This window comes from Parus major, chromosome 7 (assembly GCF_001522545.3).
Source record: "Parus major isolate Abel chromosome 7, Parus_major1.1, whole genome shotgun sequence".
NCBI lineage: Eukaryota > Metazoa > Chordata > Aves > Passeriformes > Paridae > Parus > Parus major.
The window spans coordinates 22,137,213-22,157,159 of record NC_031776.1 but is presented as its reverse complement, the minus strand read 5'-3'; the positions used below and the strand labels follow the sequence as shown (position 1 = coordinate 22,157,159).

General features: G+C 46.9%; 1 protein-coding gene across 5 annotated transcripts in view; it reads right to left on the bottom strand.

Moving 5' to 3' along the window:
- CFAP65 (cilia and flagella associated protein 65) overlaps positions 1 to 19,449 on the bottom strand; it is a 31,910-nt gene extending 12,461 nt beyond the window's left edge. For 2 of the 5 annotated variants that reach the window (XR_001522902.2, XM_015635365.2), the window contains exons 1-21: positions 19,295 to 19,448; positions 18,760 to 18,828; positions 18,299 to 18,453; positions 17,542 to 17,644; positions 15,964 to 16,130; positions 14,666 to 14,865; positions 13,849 to 13,994; positions 12,544 to 12,766; positions 11,963 to 12,228; positions 10,554 to 10,754; positions 9,793 to 10,155; positions 8,891 to 9,028; positions 7,764 to 8,009; positions 7,131 to 7,355; positions 6,736 to 6,888; positions 5,346 to 5,511; positions 4,645 to 4,773; positions 3,926 to 4,151; positions 2,932 to 3,060; positions 2,474 to 2,650; positions 1,732 to 1,798 (exon numbers count right to left, since the gene is read on the bottom strand). Coding sequence is in view for 4 of the 5 variants with exons in the window: in XM_015635365.2 (XP_015490851.1) it covers positions 1,732 to 1,798; positions 2,474 to 2,650; positions 2,932 to 3,060; positions 3,926 to 4,151; positions 4,645 to 4,773; positions 5,346 to 5,511; positions 6,736 to 6,888; positions 7,131 to 7,355; positions 7,764 to 8,009; positions 8,891 to 9,028; positions 9,793 to 10,155; positions 10,554 to 10,754; positions 11,963 to 12,228; positions 12,544 to 12,766; positions 13,849 to 13,994; positions 14,666 to 14,865; positions 15,964 to 16,130; positions 17,542 to 17,644; positions 18,299 to 18,453; positions 18,760 to 18,828; positions 19,295 to 19,297 (3,552 nt within the window). In the remaining variant the exon portion in view is untranslated. Of the gene's footprint in view, positions 1 to 1,731; positions 1,799 to 2,473; positions 2,651 to 2,931; positions 3,061 to 3,925; positions 4,152 to 4,644; positions 4,774 to 5,345; positions 5,512 to 6,735; positions 6,889 to 7,130; positions 7,356 to 7,763; positions 8,010 to 8,890; positions 9,029 to 9,792; positions 10,156 to 10,553; positions 10,755 to 11,962; positions 12,229 to 12,543; positions 12,767 to 13,848; positions 13,995 to 14,665; positions 14,866 to 15,963; positions 16,131 to 17,541; positions 17,645 to 18,298; positions 18,454 to 18,759; positions 18,829 to 19,294 lie in introns of those variants that run through there. The other 3 variants (XM_015635368.2, XM_015635367.2, XM_033516113.1) reach the window with 3 other exon arrangements.
- Between the last annotated feature and the right edge of the window lie 498 nt (positions 19,450 to 19,947).

The window sequence follows — 19,947 nt, the reverse complement described above, 5'->3', positions numbered from 1 at the left end:
GTCTCCTCTGTTTATTGTTGCTTTCTGAAATTTCCAGCTTCTGGGGTAACATTAGAGCATTTGCTTCCCTTAATGTTAGATATGTTCTGCACATTTCACCAGAATCACAGGGGAGGATTTGCTCAGCCCTGGAATGTTAGCACACTTAGAGCAGTTTTTGCCACAGAAGCTGGAAACTCTGTGTGCTTCATGCCATTACTGCAAGGAAAACAGGCATGCTGTGTTGAGTCCCTCAGCTGCCCTCTTTGCAGAAGAAACATCTCCCACTCCTACTTTCCAATATCAGCATTTCAGTAGTGGCACTGTATCTCTGCAGGCTGCAACCACCTGCACTGCTCCTTGTCCTTGGACTGGCTTCTACAGCTCCTATTGCCAGAGCTCAAAGGCACCATGGGATCTTTTCTTCCCTGGGACATCCCACACTTTTCTAGCCCCTTCTGCAGTGACAGCATGAGGGAGGGTGGTGGCCTCTGGTAGCCACCAAAGCCACTGGCTATATGGCAAGAAAGGATGTATGGCCTACAGGCTTCGGTGCTCCAAAGCCTCTTCCCTCACTGGCCAGCTGGTGAAAGGCTCACAGTCACTCTCAGCATTGTGCCAGGCAGGCAGAGCACAGGGAGCCTGTCCAAGGGCTTTGAGGGAAGGCACAGTTAAGCCACTGTTTGAACAGCTTGGTCAAAGGGCTGGATTTTCAGCTGACAACAGTCCTGAAAGAAAAGAAAAATAAAAGAGATGTGTGAACACAATGGTCTCATAGGAAACTTCAGAGACAGACAGGAAGGCTCAGCCGGGCATGAGTGGTGCCTGGCAGAGCACAAGGTGACTGACTCTAACTGACAGTTTGAGAGAGGGGGAGAGAGAGAAACTAGTTCCAAGCCTGAGGAGATGCTCAGGGAAAACACACCACAGATCAGCTCTGGGATGCTATAGAAAGCAGCGAAGCAGAAAGAACAAGTAAGAACCTCCTCTATCATTGGTAGGAGAAATAAGTGGGTGGACAAAGGCTGCAGCCAACCAGGAACCCAGGGAGTATCTTCTGGGCTTGGGGAAGAAGCTGACACTGGAAGATGTTGCTGAAAGATGCTGCCACTCTGTGCATTCCCAAACTACCATCACAGCAGGTGGTATATTTGGAGAAAAGCACATTCCCAGGGGGTTGAAGAGTATGGAGGGTTGATGAAATGGAGAGATTCAGGAAAGCTGCATAGGAGAGAAGCAGGATGGGCTGCAGATCTGAACTCCAGGAACTGCATGGAACAACTCACAGTGAGACATATTAAATGAGGGGAAGCACGCACAGGAATCCTGACCATGAGTTACACCAGAGTGAAAAACAGAGCGAAAACATACTGGGACTATAAAACCTAGGAAGGCTGTTCTGGACTTGGAGTTGTCTTGAAGGAAGAAGCAATTCTGCACTAAGACCATTAAGAAAATACAAAGGTTAATAATAAATAAATAATAGTCCTCTTGCTGCAGAACACAGCACATGCAACACCCAAGGGCCATTCTGCCAGTGCACTGCCCACATTACTCTGTGATGGAACCACAAGTTTGTCAGAACACTGTTTTTATGTCTCTGCTTGGTCCTCTGCTACTGACTGGCTAGTGAAAATTCCAGAGGAAGGCCACATCCCCCTGTACACTATGCAGCATCTGGGGAAAACACCTCTTAATTCAGTTCCTACCTGCTGTTCTGCAAATGGAAGGAAGGGACACTTGCTACCTTACCAGAATCTCATGGCCATAGGAAATCTTCAGCAGGACAGGGAGGCGATCAGTGCCAATGAAATCATGTCTAACAGTGAAAGAGGAGAGAGAGGAAAAAAGTAGAAATCAGCCTTGTGTCCAGGATGATAGAGTCAGAGTCACAGAGAACATTAGAAACAATTCACTTCCCAGCTAAAGAGTCACTGTTGCGTAAGGGCCTGGGGGAGGTGTGGGGGGACCCAGCTGTGTTTGGGTGGGAATGAGTGATACACTGTTGATTTTAGTCATACACCTATTTAGAGACGCAAGTTTCTAGGCCAACAAAATGCCAGTACTTCTCAGATACAGTCTGCTTTGAAAGGGAAAGTGTTCAGCTTTCTTCATTCCTTCTACAGGCACACAAGGGCTAGCAGCTCTAGCTGATGACAAAAATAAAAATATCACTACATAATCAAAAGCACAGGAAGTGCAGCATCTTGTTCATCTCCTCAGCTGTCAGGTCAAGGCAGACCAGTGTCCTCAGCATGTCACACTAAACGCCTTTTGCTCTGCAGTGTTAAAGGACATGAAAACATTCTCCTGAGGAAAACAAGTTCTGTGGGGTCCAGAAACTGGACATGCTCAGGAACATTTTACTTGTCCAGCCTCTGCTGAGGAACATGTGATGAGGTAGGAAAATCTGGCATGGAAACTCAGGGGACTGATGGCATGTGATGTTCTGGCACACAGCATGAAGCTCTGAAGAACAGGTGCTTGGCATCACCTGTGTGAGAGCTGGACAGATTTATCCTGCCCTGGAAGAAGTGTTCCTGACTTTGGGGAAACACTGAAGAGCTGGTTATCCTGAATTCTCATCTGGTGCAGCTCCTGGGGAGTAAAGTCAGCATCTTCTGCCCAGCGTTCCATGTCCATCTTCTGATCAGAAGGAAACAAGAAGGCCCTAGGGAACCAATCAGCTGGTCAGCAACAAGGATATGCAACTTCCCCAAGGCTATGGTCAGCATATTCAATCCAAATGGGCTTAGCCCAGCTGGTAGCTACATCACATTGCATCAGGTCTGATATGCAGCTCCCACCAATTGCTTCCTCACCCAGACTCACCAACAGATCTCAGTGGCAGCTGTACCTACAAAACCCACCCTACTAATCTGAAAATTTCTCACAGCCCTTTGAGCACTTCCAGACCTCCAAAAAGGCTGAGCTCCATTGAGCACTGCTTACCAGTCCACAGGTATGACACCCTTGTTCTCCAGCAGAAGCATCACAATGGTAGGCTCTGAGCCCACTGGAGCAGACCCAAAGTCAAAATCCAGCAGGAGAGGGGTATACACTGGAGGGATCAAGCATGTGCTGCTCACAGGAGAGAAAGAAGATATTAAACCAAAACAGGCTGTCTTCCTTATAATTCTTGACTGACGTTATGTTCTTGGCCCTTTTGAGAGCAAGGGTACTGGGCATAAGGCAGACCTTCTGGTTTTCTTTTAAAAATTTTTTATGTATGTCTAATGAGAGTGACATAAGAGAGTTCTGCTTAGCCTGAAGTCTCTCTTTAGCTCCCTAGTATAAGGAAGTCACTGACATACTGGAGCAGGCCCAAGGGAGGGCCACTAAAATGGCTGAGGGCTGGAGCACATCGGCCAGATTGGATGGGGCTCCAAGCACTTGATCTAGTGAAGGCACCTCTGCCTATGGCAGAAGGGTTGGAACTAGATATCTTTAAGGTACCTTCGAATTCAAACTTGTAATTCTGTGATTACAAGGATGACAAAGAGACCTGGATTTGTTCAGCTTTGTGAAGCAAGGGTTTATAGACGGCAATTGCACAAGTCGCAATACAAGATATTCTGATAAGATACTACGAAAAAGATTTTACCATGGAAATGGTTAAACAGGAGCTCAGACAAGCTGTGGTTTCTCCATCCTCAGAGATACTCAGCAGTGAACTGAGTAAGGCCCTGGGCAACCTGATCTGTATGTCCCTGCTTTGAGCGAGGGGCTACACCAGAGACTTTTGGAGGTCCATTGCAATTAAATTATTCTCTGTTTCTGTGGCTCCTTTCAAGGAAGCTCAAGCACAAAAGTGGAGAGGAGTAACTGCCTGCAACAGTTAGGATGGAATAACAGGGTGACACACAACAGGGAGCTACAACACATGCCAATCTGTCTGGCTCATGCAAGGAACTCAAAAATCTTCTGAACCATTTGCTCATCTCACCTGTGCCTTGTGGGAACTTTGTAGGTGAGCTCGCCAGGAGTTGGGTCTCGCTCCAAGAATTCATTCAGTGCATCCAAGGAGAAGAGCTTCCAGAGGTGCAACTTGCTGATACTGCTGGCAACCCCTGTTGTACAAGCATCTGTGATGCGCAAAGTTGGGTAGACGCCTGCTGCTACAATGCAGCAGAGGGGCTGTTGCTCCTCTTTTGTGCTTGTAAGATCTGCAGCTTGGGAGAGAAAGAAACACCAAAAAGTAGTCATGCACCATTAAGGGGCGGATGCCTGGGTCATTTTGATTGCAGCAAAGGGGAAAGAGGCGCTACCAGAACAAATAAAGGAAGAATGGGCCTGTATAAATTCTTTTCTTTGGCAGCCTCTCAAAACCCCTAAACCACTCACTTCTAGCTGTATCTTGATTTCTGCATTTAGACATCCCCAAAAGACTATGAATGTGATCCTTTTCAACAGTGTATTTTTACAATTTAGTTTTGCACTATGTGAAAACACCCTTTTTTGATTTAAGTCTACAGCCTAATCATTTAATAAAGTGTCCCTTGTTTTCACACTGAAAAAATCATAAACATTTATATCTTGTCTTCTCCCTATCATTCATATGATTTTACATTTTTCACCTTCCAAGCTGAAAAGTCCTTGTCTTGCTAGTCTCTCTTTTACAAACACCATCCCCCACTTCTGAACATCCCAAAACATCCATCTCACCTCTGGGTGTGCAAATAGCATATTTGATTGACCAGGTGTAATGTAGCCGACGGGCTGGCCTTACTTTTATTTGGACAAAAGCTTTTGATCTTGCGGGGATTGTTCCTCCAGAGTGTTCCAGCTCTAGAGCTGTGGGATACAAGAGGTGGCATAAGCTCTTGGCATTATTGTCTCTTACACCACACATGTTGTGGCACACAGATCACTAAGTCTACCTGTACTCTAGCCACTGCCACCCCTTGCCTAATTGTTAGGATTAGCTTCAGGTGATGAACCTGGGATTCCCAGACTACCGCTGTAGGCATCTCATTAGGAGTACCCAGATTGCCTCTGGCCAGTAAAGAACAGGGAACTTCCCAACAAGAAGAATCTTCCTTCTAGATTCTCTAGAAAGGCAGCTAAGAGCTGAGCTCCACCATTTCTTCTGGTGAGGTCCTTCATTTAACTTCCTTTTCTGCTGGGAAATTGTATCTTATTTCAAGGTTCAGATTGGTCTAACTTCAATTGTCAGACTCTGGATTATGCTTTTTCCAGAAAGATGGAAAAGTAATTTCCTATGCAAAGGAGCAGACAACTTAAGGTTTGAGAATCAGTGCAAGCCAGCCAGCAAGCAGACCAACCTCCAAGTTAATTCTAGATTGATTTTTGGAGAAAAGAGGAGAAAACTAAGGTCCTGTCCCATGCTAATTCCTTTACAGTACCCAGTGGATCGCTGCGGACCTCCTCAGGGTCACAGGGCCCTGTGATGAGCTGTTCCACACTGAGGATGTAATTCAGGTTACAGATCCCATCATTTAGCAGTACAATGCTGCAACTTTTTTGATCACCAACTAGAATATTTCCAAGGTCCAGATGCTCCTTCTGTGCCTGGAATACAAACCCACCATGCTGAGGTCACTTTAACATGTCAAGCGTAGTGGTTGAGTGCAGCCACCACTTATCACCACACGCTGATCCCTTGGCACATGCAGTGCAAAGGACTCCCTGCTTTGTGTAGGACCTGGCATGCCCTGGGAGATAGAATTGTTAAGGTTAGAAAAGATCTCTAAGATCACTGAGTCCAACCATTGACCTCATACTGCCAAGTCCACCGCTAAACCATGTCCCTGAGTACCACGTCTACATGTCTTTTAAATACTTCCAGGAATGATGACTCAGCCACTTAACTGGGCAGCCATTCCAATGAGTGACAACCCCTTTCCTGAAGAAATTTCTCCAAGTATCCAATCTAAACCTCCCCTGGCAAAATTTTAATTAATTTACTCTTGCCTTATTATTCAGGAGAAGAGACCAACACCCACTTGCCTACAAACTCATTTCAGGTAGTTGGAGCATGATGAAATGTGAAATAGGTCTGCAAGGGACTCAATCCCTCTTCCAAATGTTTTCTCCTACTGTTTTTTTAGGCTGGTTGCTGGGTAGGATGTAGCATACCCAGGGCTGTGAGAACACTAGCTGGCCAACTGCACTTGGGCCAAGGCTGAGAGATATTTGCTGGCCCTTTTGTGACTGCTTACAAAGTCCCCTTCTCTTTTGGCCAGCTGTGCACTCACATACAATTTAAAATGACTAAGCACCCATCAATCAACATGACTGACATGGGACAATGGCTTACAAAGTATTATTTTATTTATCTCTGGTTCATTAAGAAACCTGACTAAAAAGAAAGTGGCTGCACAGACATGTAGATAACAGGAGGAAAGCCAGGTGGAGGTGCTATATCACTTTAAAAGATCCATTGCACTTACAAATCAGCCTAACGGCAAAACAAATGGGGAAGAAGAGCAGACAGAACGAGAAGAGAGATCCATGATTCCAAAGGAGCCAAATGGTTTGCTTGGTTTAGGCTGGAACAGAGCAATCCCAGACAATTTGTTAAGGTCATATTTGAACTGGCAGGATGTTTACAACATGTTGCCATTAGTCTACCAGAATGAGTACTGTAATTTACACTGAAAACAGTGTCTGGGAATTTTTCTGTGAAATCCTTATTGGCTGCCTTCAGTACAGATTGTGCAAAAAGGGAAAGTCCAAGACCCCCATCCCATCCTAGTCCCCTCTAGTACTACCCAGTGGGCCCCTGTTCCTTACCCTCATGGTGCCCAATGCCCCTTCTCCAATGACCCGTAAGACATAATGGACACCTTTGGAAGACACAGGGTCTGGGCTTTTCCACCTCACAAACACCATAGCTCGCAGCACATACTTGGTTTCCTTGTCAGGAGTAAAAGTCCATCCCTGAGCCTGCAATCACAAGAGGGAAAAGTATTCATAGGAGCTCCAGTCCAGAGATAAACCCAAACACCTCAACAACTGCATTTAACGCACAGTCCCTTCCTCTATTACAGCTAACCTAGTTCCCTACGGACATACCACCTCCATCTGTGTCAAAGATTCACACTGGGAATGAACATCCAGATATTCAAAGCCAGGTTGAGGTTGTATTGTAGAGAGCAAACTACAGCTTTGGTAGAACTTGAACTTACCATGGCTTCATAGGGCTGGAGGACCCCTTCAGTGGGGCTGACAGACAGAACCTTACTGTCAGACTGATGGATCTTCCATGTGAAAACCATGGGCAGCCTTGTGCAGTTTTTAATGGTGTACATTCGTTTAGAGGAGGTCCCTATATGGAGAGGCTTGAAGTAGAGATTTCCATCACCTTCTAAGAGCAAAAGAAGGGACTGCCCACAACTCTGGAGAACAATCTCCTGTGGAATTAACAGAGAAAGTAACAGACATTAGCTACTAGTGTCAGCTACCTCTGGAGGAACCAGAGATGTTGCTCCTTCCAAGAAAGAAGCAAGAGCAAACTGGATCTCAATAAGGGGAAGGGCTTTAGGCTGTAGTGTCAAGTCAGGCCCTTAGCATAATATAGTGTATTCTAAGACATGGAAATGCAAGGAACAAGGGGTATGGGATGTTTGGCACCCCAAAGGCCTTCTTTATGCATTGCTGACTCCATATTAAATGTTGAAAATATTCTTTCATTCCTATTTCCAAAGAGCAAAGTATTAACTAACCATTAGGAGATTTAATAGGCATCACAGTGCAAGCCACCGTGAAAACAGAAGACTACAAGGGAACAAAACTTTGCTCACCATCTTCCCTCTCCTTACCTTGGTGTATGCAGGGTAAGAGTTCAGCTCCAAAGGCAGGACATGCTTCTGGAAGACTGTGTTAACTGGGTGAGTGGAGAGAAAGAAAATCTGGTGGCCTCCAGGAATGATATGTCCTGAGCTGGGCTTGACCAAAACAGAGGGACAGGCAGTTTGGCCCACACTGAAGGTTATCAAAGAGGTGCTTGTGTTGCACAACAGCATGCTGCAGTAGCTATCAGTATCACAAACCACAGGAGGAAAAGTCTGGTGGAGATAAGCAAGAAGGGTTGTTTTCACTGGGTTAAAAACCAGCTTAAAGAAAAAGTTTTCACTATATTCAATTCCAGGTTCCAATAAGCACAATCCTGAGACTATGGAGAACTTTCTAACTGCTTCTTTTCAAGGAAAGAAATTAAACCACCCAAGGGTACACAAATGATGGTCTTTTCCCTTCCCACAGTGGCCCTCATGGGCTCATGGGACTGGTGAAGCTATTTTCCATCATGCCATGCTTTATGCCCATCCAGTAAGTGAACTGCTTGCTGCTGCCTGCAGTTTCTGCATAAGTAGTGACATCCTGGATGAAGAATTCCAGCAAGCTAGAATTTGCTCCACTTCATGCATATCAAATAAAGGCTGCATGGCTTAGATTAGCTGAGTAGATTTTATAAGGGATTTTCAAGACTATTCTTACTTCTTAGGATCAGATCTCACTTTATCTCATAGGAAAAATACATTACCCTGCTACAGAAACAGCAGGAAGAGAGAGAACCTTCCCCTCTATCTTACAACCACTTCTCCTTCGTAAGTGAGGATTTTGTTTGCCCAAGTGCATGCAGAGTTTTTGAGGCTCCTGGGAGGGAGCTGAACACCCTTATTAATGTCTAGGTCTACCTAAACAGCAAGGAAGTTGATCCCAACAGCTTTTCTCTCAGAGCTAATGAGATGGTCAGTACATCTGACATGGTGGAGGCTAGGAAGCTAATGCAGAAGAAACAGCATACTGCATACTATGACCACAACAAAAGCCTCCACACTATCAGAAACCACCAAAGACACATCTCAGTGCCATGGGAGACAAAGTAAAGAATTCAGACAAACACTGAGTGTCTCTGCAAAGATCCAGAGGCCAATCTGTTACACACTTTGGGGACATCCAGGATGTACTGTGGAATGAAGTGCTCCTGTTTTGCTTCATATGTGTGTGCTCTCAGCCTCACAGTCAGGCACCATGATGGACAGATGGTGGCATCATTCTCAATGTTGGTGTAGTGTCTCATCACCTGCAGACATACAAGGGACAGCACAGTGTGTGCAGGGAGTGTGGCAAGAACTTCCCAGAATCACATATTAATCTGAGTTGGAAGAGACCAAGTGCACATACTATATCAAGCAGCTGTTTGTTCAATGACATCCCTGGGGCTAAGGAATTGACATTTTCAGGGAAGAAGGACTGACCAGTACCAGATGAGAAACAAAGAAAGAGAGAGAGAGAGAGAGAGAGAGAGAGAGAGACTTGTAAATGCTAAGTTTTACTTACCAGGATATTTCTGGGTGCTAAATCTCCTGTAACTGCAGACTCGTGTAACGTGAATTCTATGTCACTTGGGAGAAGAGCGACTGTATCTGGCCCTCTACAAGTAAAGCTGCTGAGGGCACTAAGACCAAGTTATTGCCTATCACCCAGGCCACAGTAACCATTCTTGTGCAGGCTCACATCTACACTAATAGTGCAATAATTCATAGTAATTTCCTCTTCAGTGAGGTGTACCGTGCTTCATGTTCCCTAGGGGTAAGAGCAAGTGTACTGCACACATGCATGAGCTGTGACTTGTTTCTGTCATTTCTCTGCCAGGATACAGATGAAAGAGAAACTTCAACCCAACAGTGTATCAAAGCAGTAGCCAAAATAGTTAATAGAGGTGCTAGCTTGTCAAATTCAAAATTAAGGATTTAAACCGAATTTTAACCCCCCCCCCCCCAAAGTACTTTATTCTGCAAACAGTTGCTTGCTAGGTCATTTCTGGTCTTAGTAATTCCTACTAACCTTGTAAACAGCAAACCCTTCCAGCTCTGCTGCATATAGACTGTTGAGCTGAGTGGGCTTGCAAAAGACACGGAAGATTGAAGACTTCAGTGGTGGCATATCACAGATTTTGGGGTGCACTTGGAAGGCACTGCCATGGTTTGGAGTCCAGGCAACAATGATACTTCCTTTGGTATGGTTGGTCACACAGAGAGAAAGAGGTTCTGTCTTGTGTGGTAGTATGCAGCATCCAAAATCATGCTCTCTGGGGCTGACACTAACATGAGCAGGAAATGAGGCCAGGTCACTGCTTACACCATCGTAGAAATATTCAGTCATAGCACTGGGTTCAAAGTATTCCTTGGGCGGCTGGTCCTCAGAAATCTACAGGATGGAAATATCTCAGTGTGAGCAGGGAAAGTGCACCTGTGGGAGACACCAGGCACTGATTGTCTTCATGACAAAGAAGGCATGCAAGATGCATTTCAGTAAGAGTTCCTAGGACAGCTCAAAGTGTACGCCTCAAGGAGGCTTCTGTTTGTAAGCCTCAATCTGAAACTGAAGATCAAGCAAAATATGATCCCATGATTGAGTTAAAGCCAGAAAGAAGCTTTGTGGCTGAGTTAGGGTAAAAGCCAGCTGACAAAGATAGTGTTGGTGTGTGCAGAAATACTAAAGAAATCAGTCTGGCACTAGCAAGCCCTTCTAGATCTGTCTTCTGTATGACAGACACCCAGGATATATAGAGAAGTGTCTTAGATTCCAGGGGGGGCAGCTCATACCTCAGGGGGCAGCATGAGGGCTCCCTTTTCATCCATCTGCAACTTCCCATCCTTCAGCATCATACTCAGGATATCAGGGGGGTAGAAGGTCAGTCCCCTCACCATGTTGGTTCGGTACCAGGAGAGGTGTCTTTCCTGAAGAGTGACTGGCTTAGCTGTATCTGAATGGCAGGTACCAAAAAAGTCCACATACATGGGTTCCTGGGAAAACACAAGACAGAAGAAACAAACTGTCCTGTGATTGCTTTAAGAGTTACATTATACTAGTATCTCACTTCCAAAACTATGCCTGGGAAAGGCTTAGCATCTGCAGTTTTAGGCTGCCATTTACTGTATGTCTCGATGTGAGACAAGAACTTTCTTGAAACTGGAATGAAAATTGAAGGCACTCAGTGAATAGCTATGAAACTAAAGTTAGGACAGAGACCTAAATGGACAAGATCAAGGATGCACCTCACCCTATCCATAGGCATTACTGACAGTCCATGTCCTGTTGCTGATAGGAACCTGCACCATGGGGATTCTGCTCAAAAAAGAGTGCAGGTCCTGCACTTGAGTCACAATAACCCCAGGCAGCATTACAAGCTTGGGGCAGAGTGGTTGGAAAGCTGCTCATCAGAAAAGCACCTGTGGATGATGTCTGACAACAGCTGAACATCAGAGAGCCTTCTGATGGCCTGGGTGGCCAAGAAGGTCAAGAGCATCCTGGCTTGTATCAAAAACAGCGTGGCCATCAGGACTAGAGCAGTGGTTGTCCCCTTCCTTCAGCACTTGTGAGACTATGTCTTGACTACTATGTTCAGTTTTGGGCCCCTCAGTACAAGAAAAACATTGAGGGGCTGGAGTGTGTCCAGAGAAGGGCAGTGAAGCTGGTGCGGGGTCTGGAGCACAAATCTTATGAGGAATCTCAGAGGGAGCTGGGGGTGATTAGCCTGGAAAAAAAAAGGCTCAGGGGGAATTTTATTGCTCTCCACAATTACCTGAAAGGAAGGTGTAGCCAGGTGGGGGCTGGTCTCTTCTTCCAGGTAACAAGTGATAGGACAAGAGGAAATGGGCTCAAGTTGTGTTTGGGCAGCGGTTAGATTGGATATTGGGAAAAATTTCTTCACCAAAATGGTTGTCACCCCAGTCTGCTGAGGTTGACAGCTGAATCGTGATGCCAGGAGGTATTTAAAGACATGTAGATGAGGCACTACATGGTTAGTGGTGGACTTGGCAATGCTGGGTTAATGCTTGGACTCAATGACCTTAGAGGTCTTTTCCAACCTTAACAATTCTATGATAGGTATCAATGAAAATGCAGTGGGAAGAGATTGCAGGGACCACTGAGACGGGCCAGTCTTCTTGGATTACACTGGAAGATGTCTCTAAAGTATCACAGCAATGAAACTACCCTTTGCCTCCCATACCTGGTGGTGGACAAGGCACACGACTCTGCGGTGATAATTCATGGGGTGAGTAGGTCGAAAGATGACCTTCAGTGTTAGTGTTGTTGTGCCCTCCAAGACTCCACAGGGGCAATCCAAGGAGAAGACGCTCCCTTTGCAATCAATATCAAACTGATAATAGGCCGGGACATCTGATGTGTTGCTGATTTTCAGTGTCTGCATCAAACTTTCTCCAACACTGATCCAGTTAAAGTCCACAGAAGACTGGTGCAGGGACACGGAAGGACCTAGCACAACATGCAAGATAAGATCCTGGACCTGTCATAGCTGTTTCTTCCACCATGTCACAAGACACTTCTGCACTTAACTGATATTCCCAAACAGATTCAAGTCTTCAGCAAAACCACTAGTCCTAGCAAACAGTTGGATATTCACTTAAAACAGGTATAAATCCCAAATGGCACACCAGAGACAGCCAGAATGCCAGCAGGAGTTTAGTCTGTGACTGCAGGCTATGATAACTCCTAGTCCTTTCCCAAGCACTAACCTTTTCCCTCCACTGGTAAGAAGCTGACAGGGAGAAATGGGAAAGGCTTTGGTACCTTTACATGAGCCAACCACTTTCAGAACAGTCTCCAAGTGGTATCCAGCAGATGTGATAGTGAAATAGTCAGTACTGTGCTCTCCTACTACTTGAGGCTGAAACTGTATGCACAAGACCAGCTTCCCTTTGGCAGGGACAACACCATGGGACACATTACAGGAGAAAACATAATCACAAAGCAGAGGGTCTTTTGCTCGTTCTATTGTACATGGTGCATCAACCTACAAGTAGAAAAGAAATAGGTTAACAAAGGAGCCAACATGAGCCAGGATGGCTCTGAGAGAAGGACACTAATAAGGTAAGAGCTATAGTTTTCAGCAGTGCTGAACACCACCAAGAACACCAAGGCCACCACAGAATCGTTGTGCAGCAAACCTCTGCCATCTTGTTCTGATGGAGAATGGGTGACAAGAAGCTCACAACATGCTCAGAAATCAGCAGGCTACAGCAAAACTCCTGGTGATCTCTGGGGTTGGAGTGCCCTTCCTAGTTGGTGGAAAAATGGCTCAAGGTGTCCCTAGGGGACAAAAATGTCTAAGTGACTGGCTGTCACCAGGGGAACATGCAGGCAGGTAACTCATTTCCCTCTGTCCACAGTTCTACCTTGTTGATGGGTCTTCATTTCCCAAGAAAAAAAAAGCTGGTGCTCTGATACCTTACTCAAGACCCTTTATAAAACCGTCCTGATTCTTGCCTGGCAATGCTGAGCACCACTGCAATGTGAATAGTAACAGTACAAAAATGAGTGTGTCTTTTCCACTCCCAAGCTGCAAGGCCTATGGAGGAGTCAGCACTGCTGTTATCCATGTCAGCAGTCTCTGAGTACATCCAATGCTTAAGAGGCTGGGATGGGCTGTGCTAGCACAGGTAACAAGGTGCCCAAATCCATTTGACTTTTTGAACAATTCACTGGGCTGCAGTCCACAGAGGACAGATCCATTGGTGTGTGTGTGCCTAGGATGCACACACACACCAATTTAAGACTGACACAACTGCCACAAAGGACTGATGGGCTTGTCCAGATTGAGCAGGAGAGCTGCAGGATGAGAAGGACATGGCTGCCTGATCTGGACCAAACACAGAAGGGAAGCAGGGGGAAAGCAGGCTAAGTTGCCAGCACTGTATCTGGAAGGCAAGGGTGAATGGCATGGTTGGTAGGGGAAGGCTCATCACCTCTGCTTTATTCACAATCACACTTAGGTTATCTTTGCAGCATTAAGGGAGATATACAAGACTACATATCCCAGAGAAATATGTCAGCTTGCCAGCTTCTCACAAGAAGTCAACCTCCCTCTCCTCATACCACAGACATGTTGAAGATTTCCACAGACTTCTCCACAGTTGTCCCCACTGCTACTGATCCAAAACACAGGACATCCTGAAACTTTCCAGGCTGTACACCTTCAGACTGTCCTCCTGTCGCGCTCACATACAGCCAGGGGTATTTGGCTGTTAAAAAGAATAGTATACTGGATTAGGAAAGACAGGTGGAACCTCCATTCTTGGATACTCAACACTCAACTGGACAAGCCTCTGAAGAACCTCAGATAACTCTGAAGTTAGATCTGCCTTCAAAGTTGGCCCTGTTTTGAACCAAGTAAGTTCCCTTCAATCCCTAATTTACTTAACTCAGAATCACATTTTTTGCTTGTCGGTGGCCACACAAGTCACTTCAAGCAAGGACTTGCTAATGAAATCATTGCTTATTTTAGCTTGCATCCAGAAAGCTTTATAAATTTCCCTCTGCTTCTCTGTCTAGCAGGGACAGACAGGAGATGCTGAGTGCAGACAAAGCCAGGAGTTTGTGGAGGCTTTTCCCAGTGAATTCCTCTCATTTCTTCCCATCTATCAACTTAAACAGGGCTTGGAAATGCTGGTTTGGTAAAAGCGTGCCACAGGGCATATTGGACCCCTGCCTCTTCAGATAATACTTCCAAATTTTTGTCAATTGGCAAAAGTATATTAGAAAATTTTACAGGCCGCTTTCAAACCATGGGCTTTACTTGCTAATCACAGAGTGCTAATCAGAGTGCAGGCCCTCCATGTATCCCTGTGGAATGCTATTCTGGAGTTAGGGGTAATACACATTTCTTTGAAAGTTAAATACAAGAAAGACTCACCCAGGGCTTTTAGCTGGATTGTCCTCTTTTGTTTCACTTCACCTCCAAACCAGCATGTTGCTGTTGCATCATGCACCCCGGCCACCTTGGGCTGGAAGATTACCTTGACCATACGCTCAGCACCTGGGTTCAGTGTGTCATTATCAGGAATCATTGAGAAAGGGCTTGGTGTCTCCCAGGCAAAGACGCTAACGAGATCACTAGGAAATGGAGATACATTTTAAGCAGGTCAGTGGATCATTTGCTGCCTATGCAATCATCCATAGGATGGACCTTTCCCAATAGGCTATTCAGTTAGAATGTGAAGCAACCAGCGCTGAACAGAAGAATCCCAAATGTAGCTGGACAAATATGTGATGCTGTGAAGAAATTTGTGTCTAGTCTCTGCAAATGCTCTGTTCACACTTTAATGAATCTTAGTGATTACAGCTAAGAACTTTAAAAATGACCATAAGGTGATAGCAAGCAAATCAGCTCCCCAGTTAAGTATTTGCTTTTCCTGCATCTAAATTTGCACCTACTTAATTCCAAATGAACATTTATTCCTCTGTTATATTCTCAAGTGAGAAGAGAGGATTGAGCCATTTCCCTAATATCTCCTTCAATTTTCCAGAGCCTCCTTTGCTAGTTTGATTTCTGCAAAGAACATTATATGCCATCAGCCTTTACTGTTTTGTTGATCTAAGCTGTGTGTTGCTTACCATCCTTATCCTCAAACCTCCTGGGCCTCTCATTCGTAACAGATTATTTCCCCAAGTGGACACTGAAACACTTGAAATTATTGGAATCACTTGGTTGGAAGTACACCTCCTCCTTGCCTGGGAACTTCACTGCATTCCTTTTTGCAGTACTATCCTTCCTCATTAAAATAGGACAAACCTTGGTAACTGGGAACATCCTTGCTCCTAAATAACTGTTTCCAGCTGGTAGCTCATCCCTCCCTGTTCATGCTGGGCAGGTTGCCTTCAGTTAAATGGAAGCACAGGTCTCTCCAGTGAATGTGGGATGTTCTCAGGGGGACACTGTGCTTGTCCCCATCTAGTTCCTGTGCATGAATGGTTCTCAGCATATTTTGGCAACAAACAGATGTGAGATGCCAAGATGTGCCCACAGTGACCTGAACAACCATTCTGCTGCCTTTTCTGCTGAGACCTTAGGGAAGGCAGTTTTCTCCCTGTTCAGGCAGCCAACAGAACTAATAACCACTGGAATGAGTTGCATTCACTGGAGAGTCCAAGAAAGTAGCAAAAATACCTGACAAAACAGAAAGAGCGTCTGCTTAGCCACCTCTCACTCACCCAATGTTGCACACAGGAAACGTCGCCTCTGTAACATCGTGGATAGCACAGACAGGCAACTGGACAGCGGCCGGGATGGACAGACAGAAGCGTGGAAGCATAGCACGCAGGGTAACAGAGAACTCACCCTCAGCTTTTAGAAAGTGGATGCGGTCTTCATAATCCCTCTGTACACAGAAAAGCAAAGGGAGACAGCACTTAGATGGATTCCACCTTGCAGGTGTTGCAGCTCCACCCATGAATATCTGTCACCTTCACCTCTGCAAGTGCTGGGGAAAAAAATGTTGGCAACAGAGGCAGCAGTGGGGGCCTCTGTGCAGGACAGAGAGCATATGAATCACTCAGAAAAGGCAGGCAGTGTGGAAGGTACTCAGGGATAGTCCTCTGTCAGGGAACACACAAACACCCTCATGGACAGCAATTGAAGGCCACGTTAGTTTCACCTGGTTTGTTTCAATGCAGATGGATTTCTTTCAGTATTTTCAAGATTCCAGTTCAGCTGAACTGAAGCATGTACAGCCTTTCTTTGAGCTCCATGAGTACAGAAGTATTAATCTTTGATTAAATGCTTTGTCAGCTAGAGATCCAAGCACATAACACACAAAGATGCAGCGTTGACAGCACTGTGTACAAATAGCGTCAGGACATCTGCTAACCAGCCAAGATAGAAGGAATTGGAAAGATATGTGTTTTCTATGCTTCCCATTTGTCACCCCTCCTGAGTAACACTTATGTAGGCAAGGGGAGACCTTGGACACTGCAGCACACCCAGTCCTTGCTCTCTCTAAGAAAGGCAGCCTGCTGCTTTAGCAATTGATGTGCTGCAGGCAAACTATTCACTAAAAATGGAACAAGGCCAGTAGCTTATTTCATAAAGGAAACACTGAACAGTCATCAGAAAATCATGACACCAAGAGAGCAGAGTACTGGGAATCTGTCCAATGACCATGCTCTATGGCTAGGACAGAGATACACATCAAAGACATACAGCTATTGACAAGAGCCAGAGATCAACACTCAGAGCCAAGACAGACACTACAAACAACCTGAAAATCAAGAAAAGGACCTGGCTAAAATCTTTGCTGTTTAAAATAAAGCTTAAAGAAACACCCTCCATCCAAAAGAAGGGAGGCCCCTGACATATCCCCTTAGAAAGCTGGTAGCCATTGACTGCAGAGGCCTTGGAATCAACGTGGAGGCAGAAAGTGAGTCCCTCAAGGTTCTGCAGTAAAACCACCCAGATGTGTTCCCTTGGGCTCAAATCAGGTGTGGACAGTTTAAGCACCTTATCTTACTGAGTTGAAAGGCAAAAGTAGTACATGAAAAACTGGGAATAATTTTTGTGAGGATTCCTCTTGTAACTACTGGCAAACTCTGCAGAGAAGTCGGGGATTAGGGTTCCCTCAGGTAATGAGTCAGGGAAGGTCATTCTGCCCACTCCTTCTATGCTAAAATTTCCCCAAGGACTCATGCATTCAGGTGGAAACAAATCAGAAAGGACAAGAGAGGCAGAGGCCCACTGTCCTCCCCCAGAATGCAGCCTGAGCACTGAGAGCAGTTGTGATGTTGCTACTTTACCTTTTCACTGGGCCGGAAAACGATGGGCAGAGTTACAGACATACCAGGGTTCAGAGTAATCAGCTGCGGGAAAACAGTGAAGAAGAATGGCGTGGAAGGAGAGCTAGATAACAAAATCAAAACAAGAGATTTTGTCTAAGGATAGGGAGCTTAAGTTAGAAGGAAACAGAATAAATAACCAACACCTCCAGACCCCACAATTTAGAAGCACTCTACACACTGAACCTCAAGGGTACTTTGGCAGCAAAATAGTAGAGAGGGACAGAACTCAGGTGTCCAGAAAACCTATCCCCAGCTCTAAGTACCTACCCCTTCCTTGAACAATATTTTACATTTTCAGGACATGCTGTATGAGCAAAACCTACAGGGTAGACACATTTGAGTTTCAGAGCAGGGAGGATCACAGGGATTGCTGGAATGGCTCAACATCCAGAGGGACTCCGGGAGCAATGGTTTTAGGTCATACTAGTGACTGGCTGGCATACATCCACAATTAAAATCTCACTAGACTGGAAATGCCTCACAGACAGAAGTATCAGCAAAACAGAATTTAAAACAAGGCATTTCATTTAACAGACTTTTGCCAGGAACAAGGCCTGTGTTTCTGAATTAGCAGGTTTCTGTCCTGCAACGTAAGGGGGCACACATTGTCTCCAGCACAGCACCCAGGGGGAGAGAGGGAAGGTGAATCTATAAAACGGTGCTGATATGACTGATACAGCACGAGTACAAAAGACAAACAAACTTTCCCACGCACCTGTAACTCAGCTTCTGGACTTTCCCATGTACATTTTTCAAGGTCAGGTGTTTGATCATCTCTTTCCCAAGTTCCCAGCCATGCCAACTGAGTGTTTCAGGCACCTCAATGCCCCAGAATATGACTTTCTTCTTCTTTGCCTCTCTTGCCGACACCTTAGGGAGCAAGCAGTATTTTGGAGGAAGAGAGGAGAAATCACTCAAAGAGCCTCTTCTCTACGCTACAGGCTTCAGACTCTGGCACCGGATGAGAGGAGCCACCCCGCGGCAAAACTCCGGGCCTCTCCAAAAGCCCTGCTCCGGGGCCCAGAGAGGACACCTCCTGGCCACAGCCCAAACAGCAGATACTAAAAGGTGTGATGAACGACGCTTGCAAAGGCAAAACGTTTATTTCTTTCTCTCCTCTCCCTGCCTGACAGACAATCCACCCACGTCAGTAGCACTCTTTGCTCCTCCGCTCACCTTCCTGTCATAGCCACTTTTCCGAAAAGAGTCAGAGCTTTGGGGCTCGTCATGCACCCGAGGAAGCATCTGAGAAACAAGAGGAAAAAGTCCTCACACGTGCTGTTCCCTCACCCACAAAGCTTTTGCTGTCAGGAGCTGGGCACTCCCAGCCACCCGACGCCCCTCCTCAGGCTCCTGGTGGCGCTGAGCCTCCTCCGTGCAGGGGAGCAGCCCCCGCTGTGTCCCCGCTTTGCGGCTGAGCCCAGCCCTCTGCACAGAGCACGGCTGTCCCGATCACCTGCGGCTCATCACTCCCAGCCCAGCCCCTGTGGAAGGGCTCTCCGCGGCGCTGGACAGCACAGCCCTGCCCACTACCGGCCCGCAGAGCACAGGACAGCAAAGCTGGCCTTCGTAACCTGGCCTGCCCGCTCGAGCCCCGTATGGATGACTGTGGCAGGACCCTGTTTCCTGTTCCAGCTCCCTGGGGCACGGCCCTCTCCGCTATAACCCTGCTTGCCCCGGGAGCGGAGCAGAAGCCCGGGCCCCGAGTCACCATTGCCCACGGGCCAGTCCGGCTCCTTCGATCCCAGCCCGGCTCCCTAAAGCACCGGGATCCCGGGACACCTCGGTGCCGTCCCGTCCCTGCCCTGGTCCCGGTCCCGCAGCGCCGTGCGGGCCGGCCCGCGTTGCCACGGAGACCAGACACAGCGGCTCCCGCAGCGACAACGGCGGCCGGCTCGGGTCAATTGGCACGGGCGGCGGCGGCCGCCAGGGGGCGGCGGAGGGACGCGCGGGGAGGCGGCGGTGGAACGGGCCCGGGCCCGGAGAGGGAACGGGCGGGCGGGGGTCGGGAGAACGCGGAGGGGTGAAGGAAGCCGGTGAGGAGCTCTCAGGAGTGCAGGGGGGAGACCGAGATCAAGGGCAGGTGGGAAGTTCAGGGGCAAGGAGGTGGAGAGCGGGTGGAAGAGGGAGGGATGCGGCGGTGCAGGAGAGAGCGTGGGATGAGGGGTGTTGAGGATGAGCACAGCGGTGGGCGGCAGCATAAAGCCGAGGCAGCTATAGGGGCCGTGAAGTCCGTGTGTGCATCGGATGGATGAGTGAGGACAGCGTGAGATCGCAGGGTGGCAAGGGGTCAGGCTGCAGGCTGCAGCAGGGTGGAGAGTGCTCTCATAGGATGGAGTGACACCGTAAAGGGACCAGGTCACC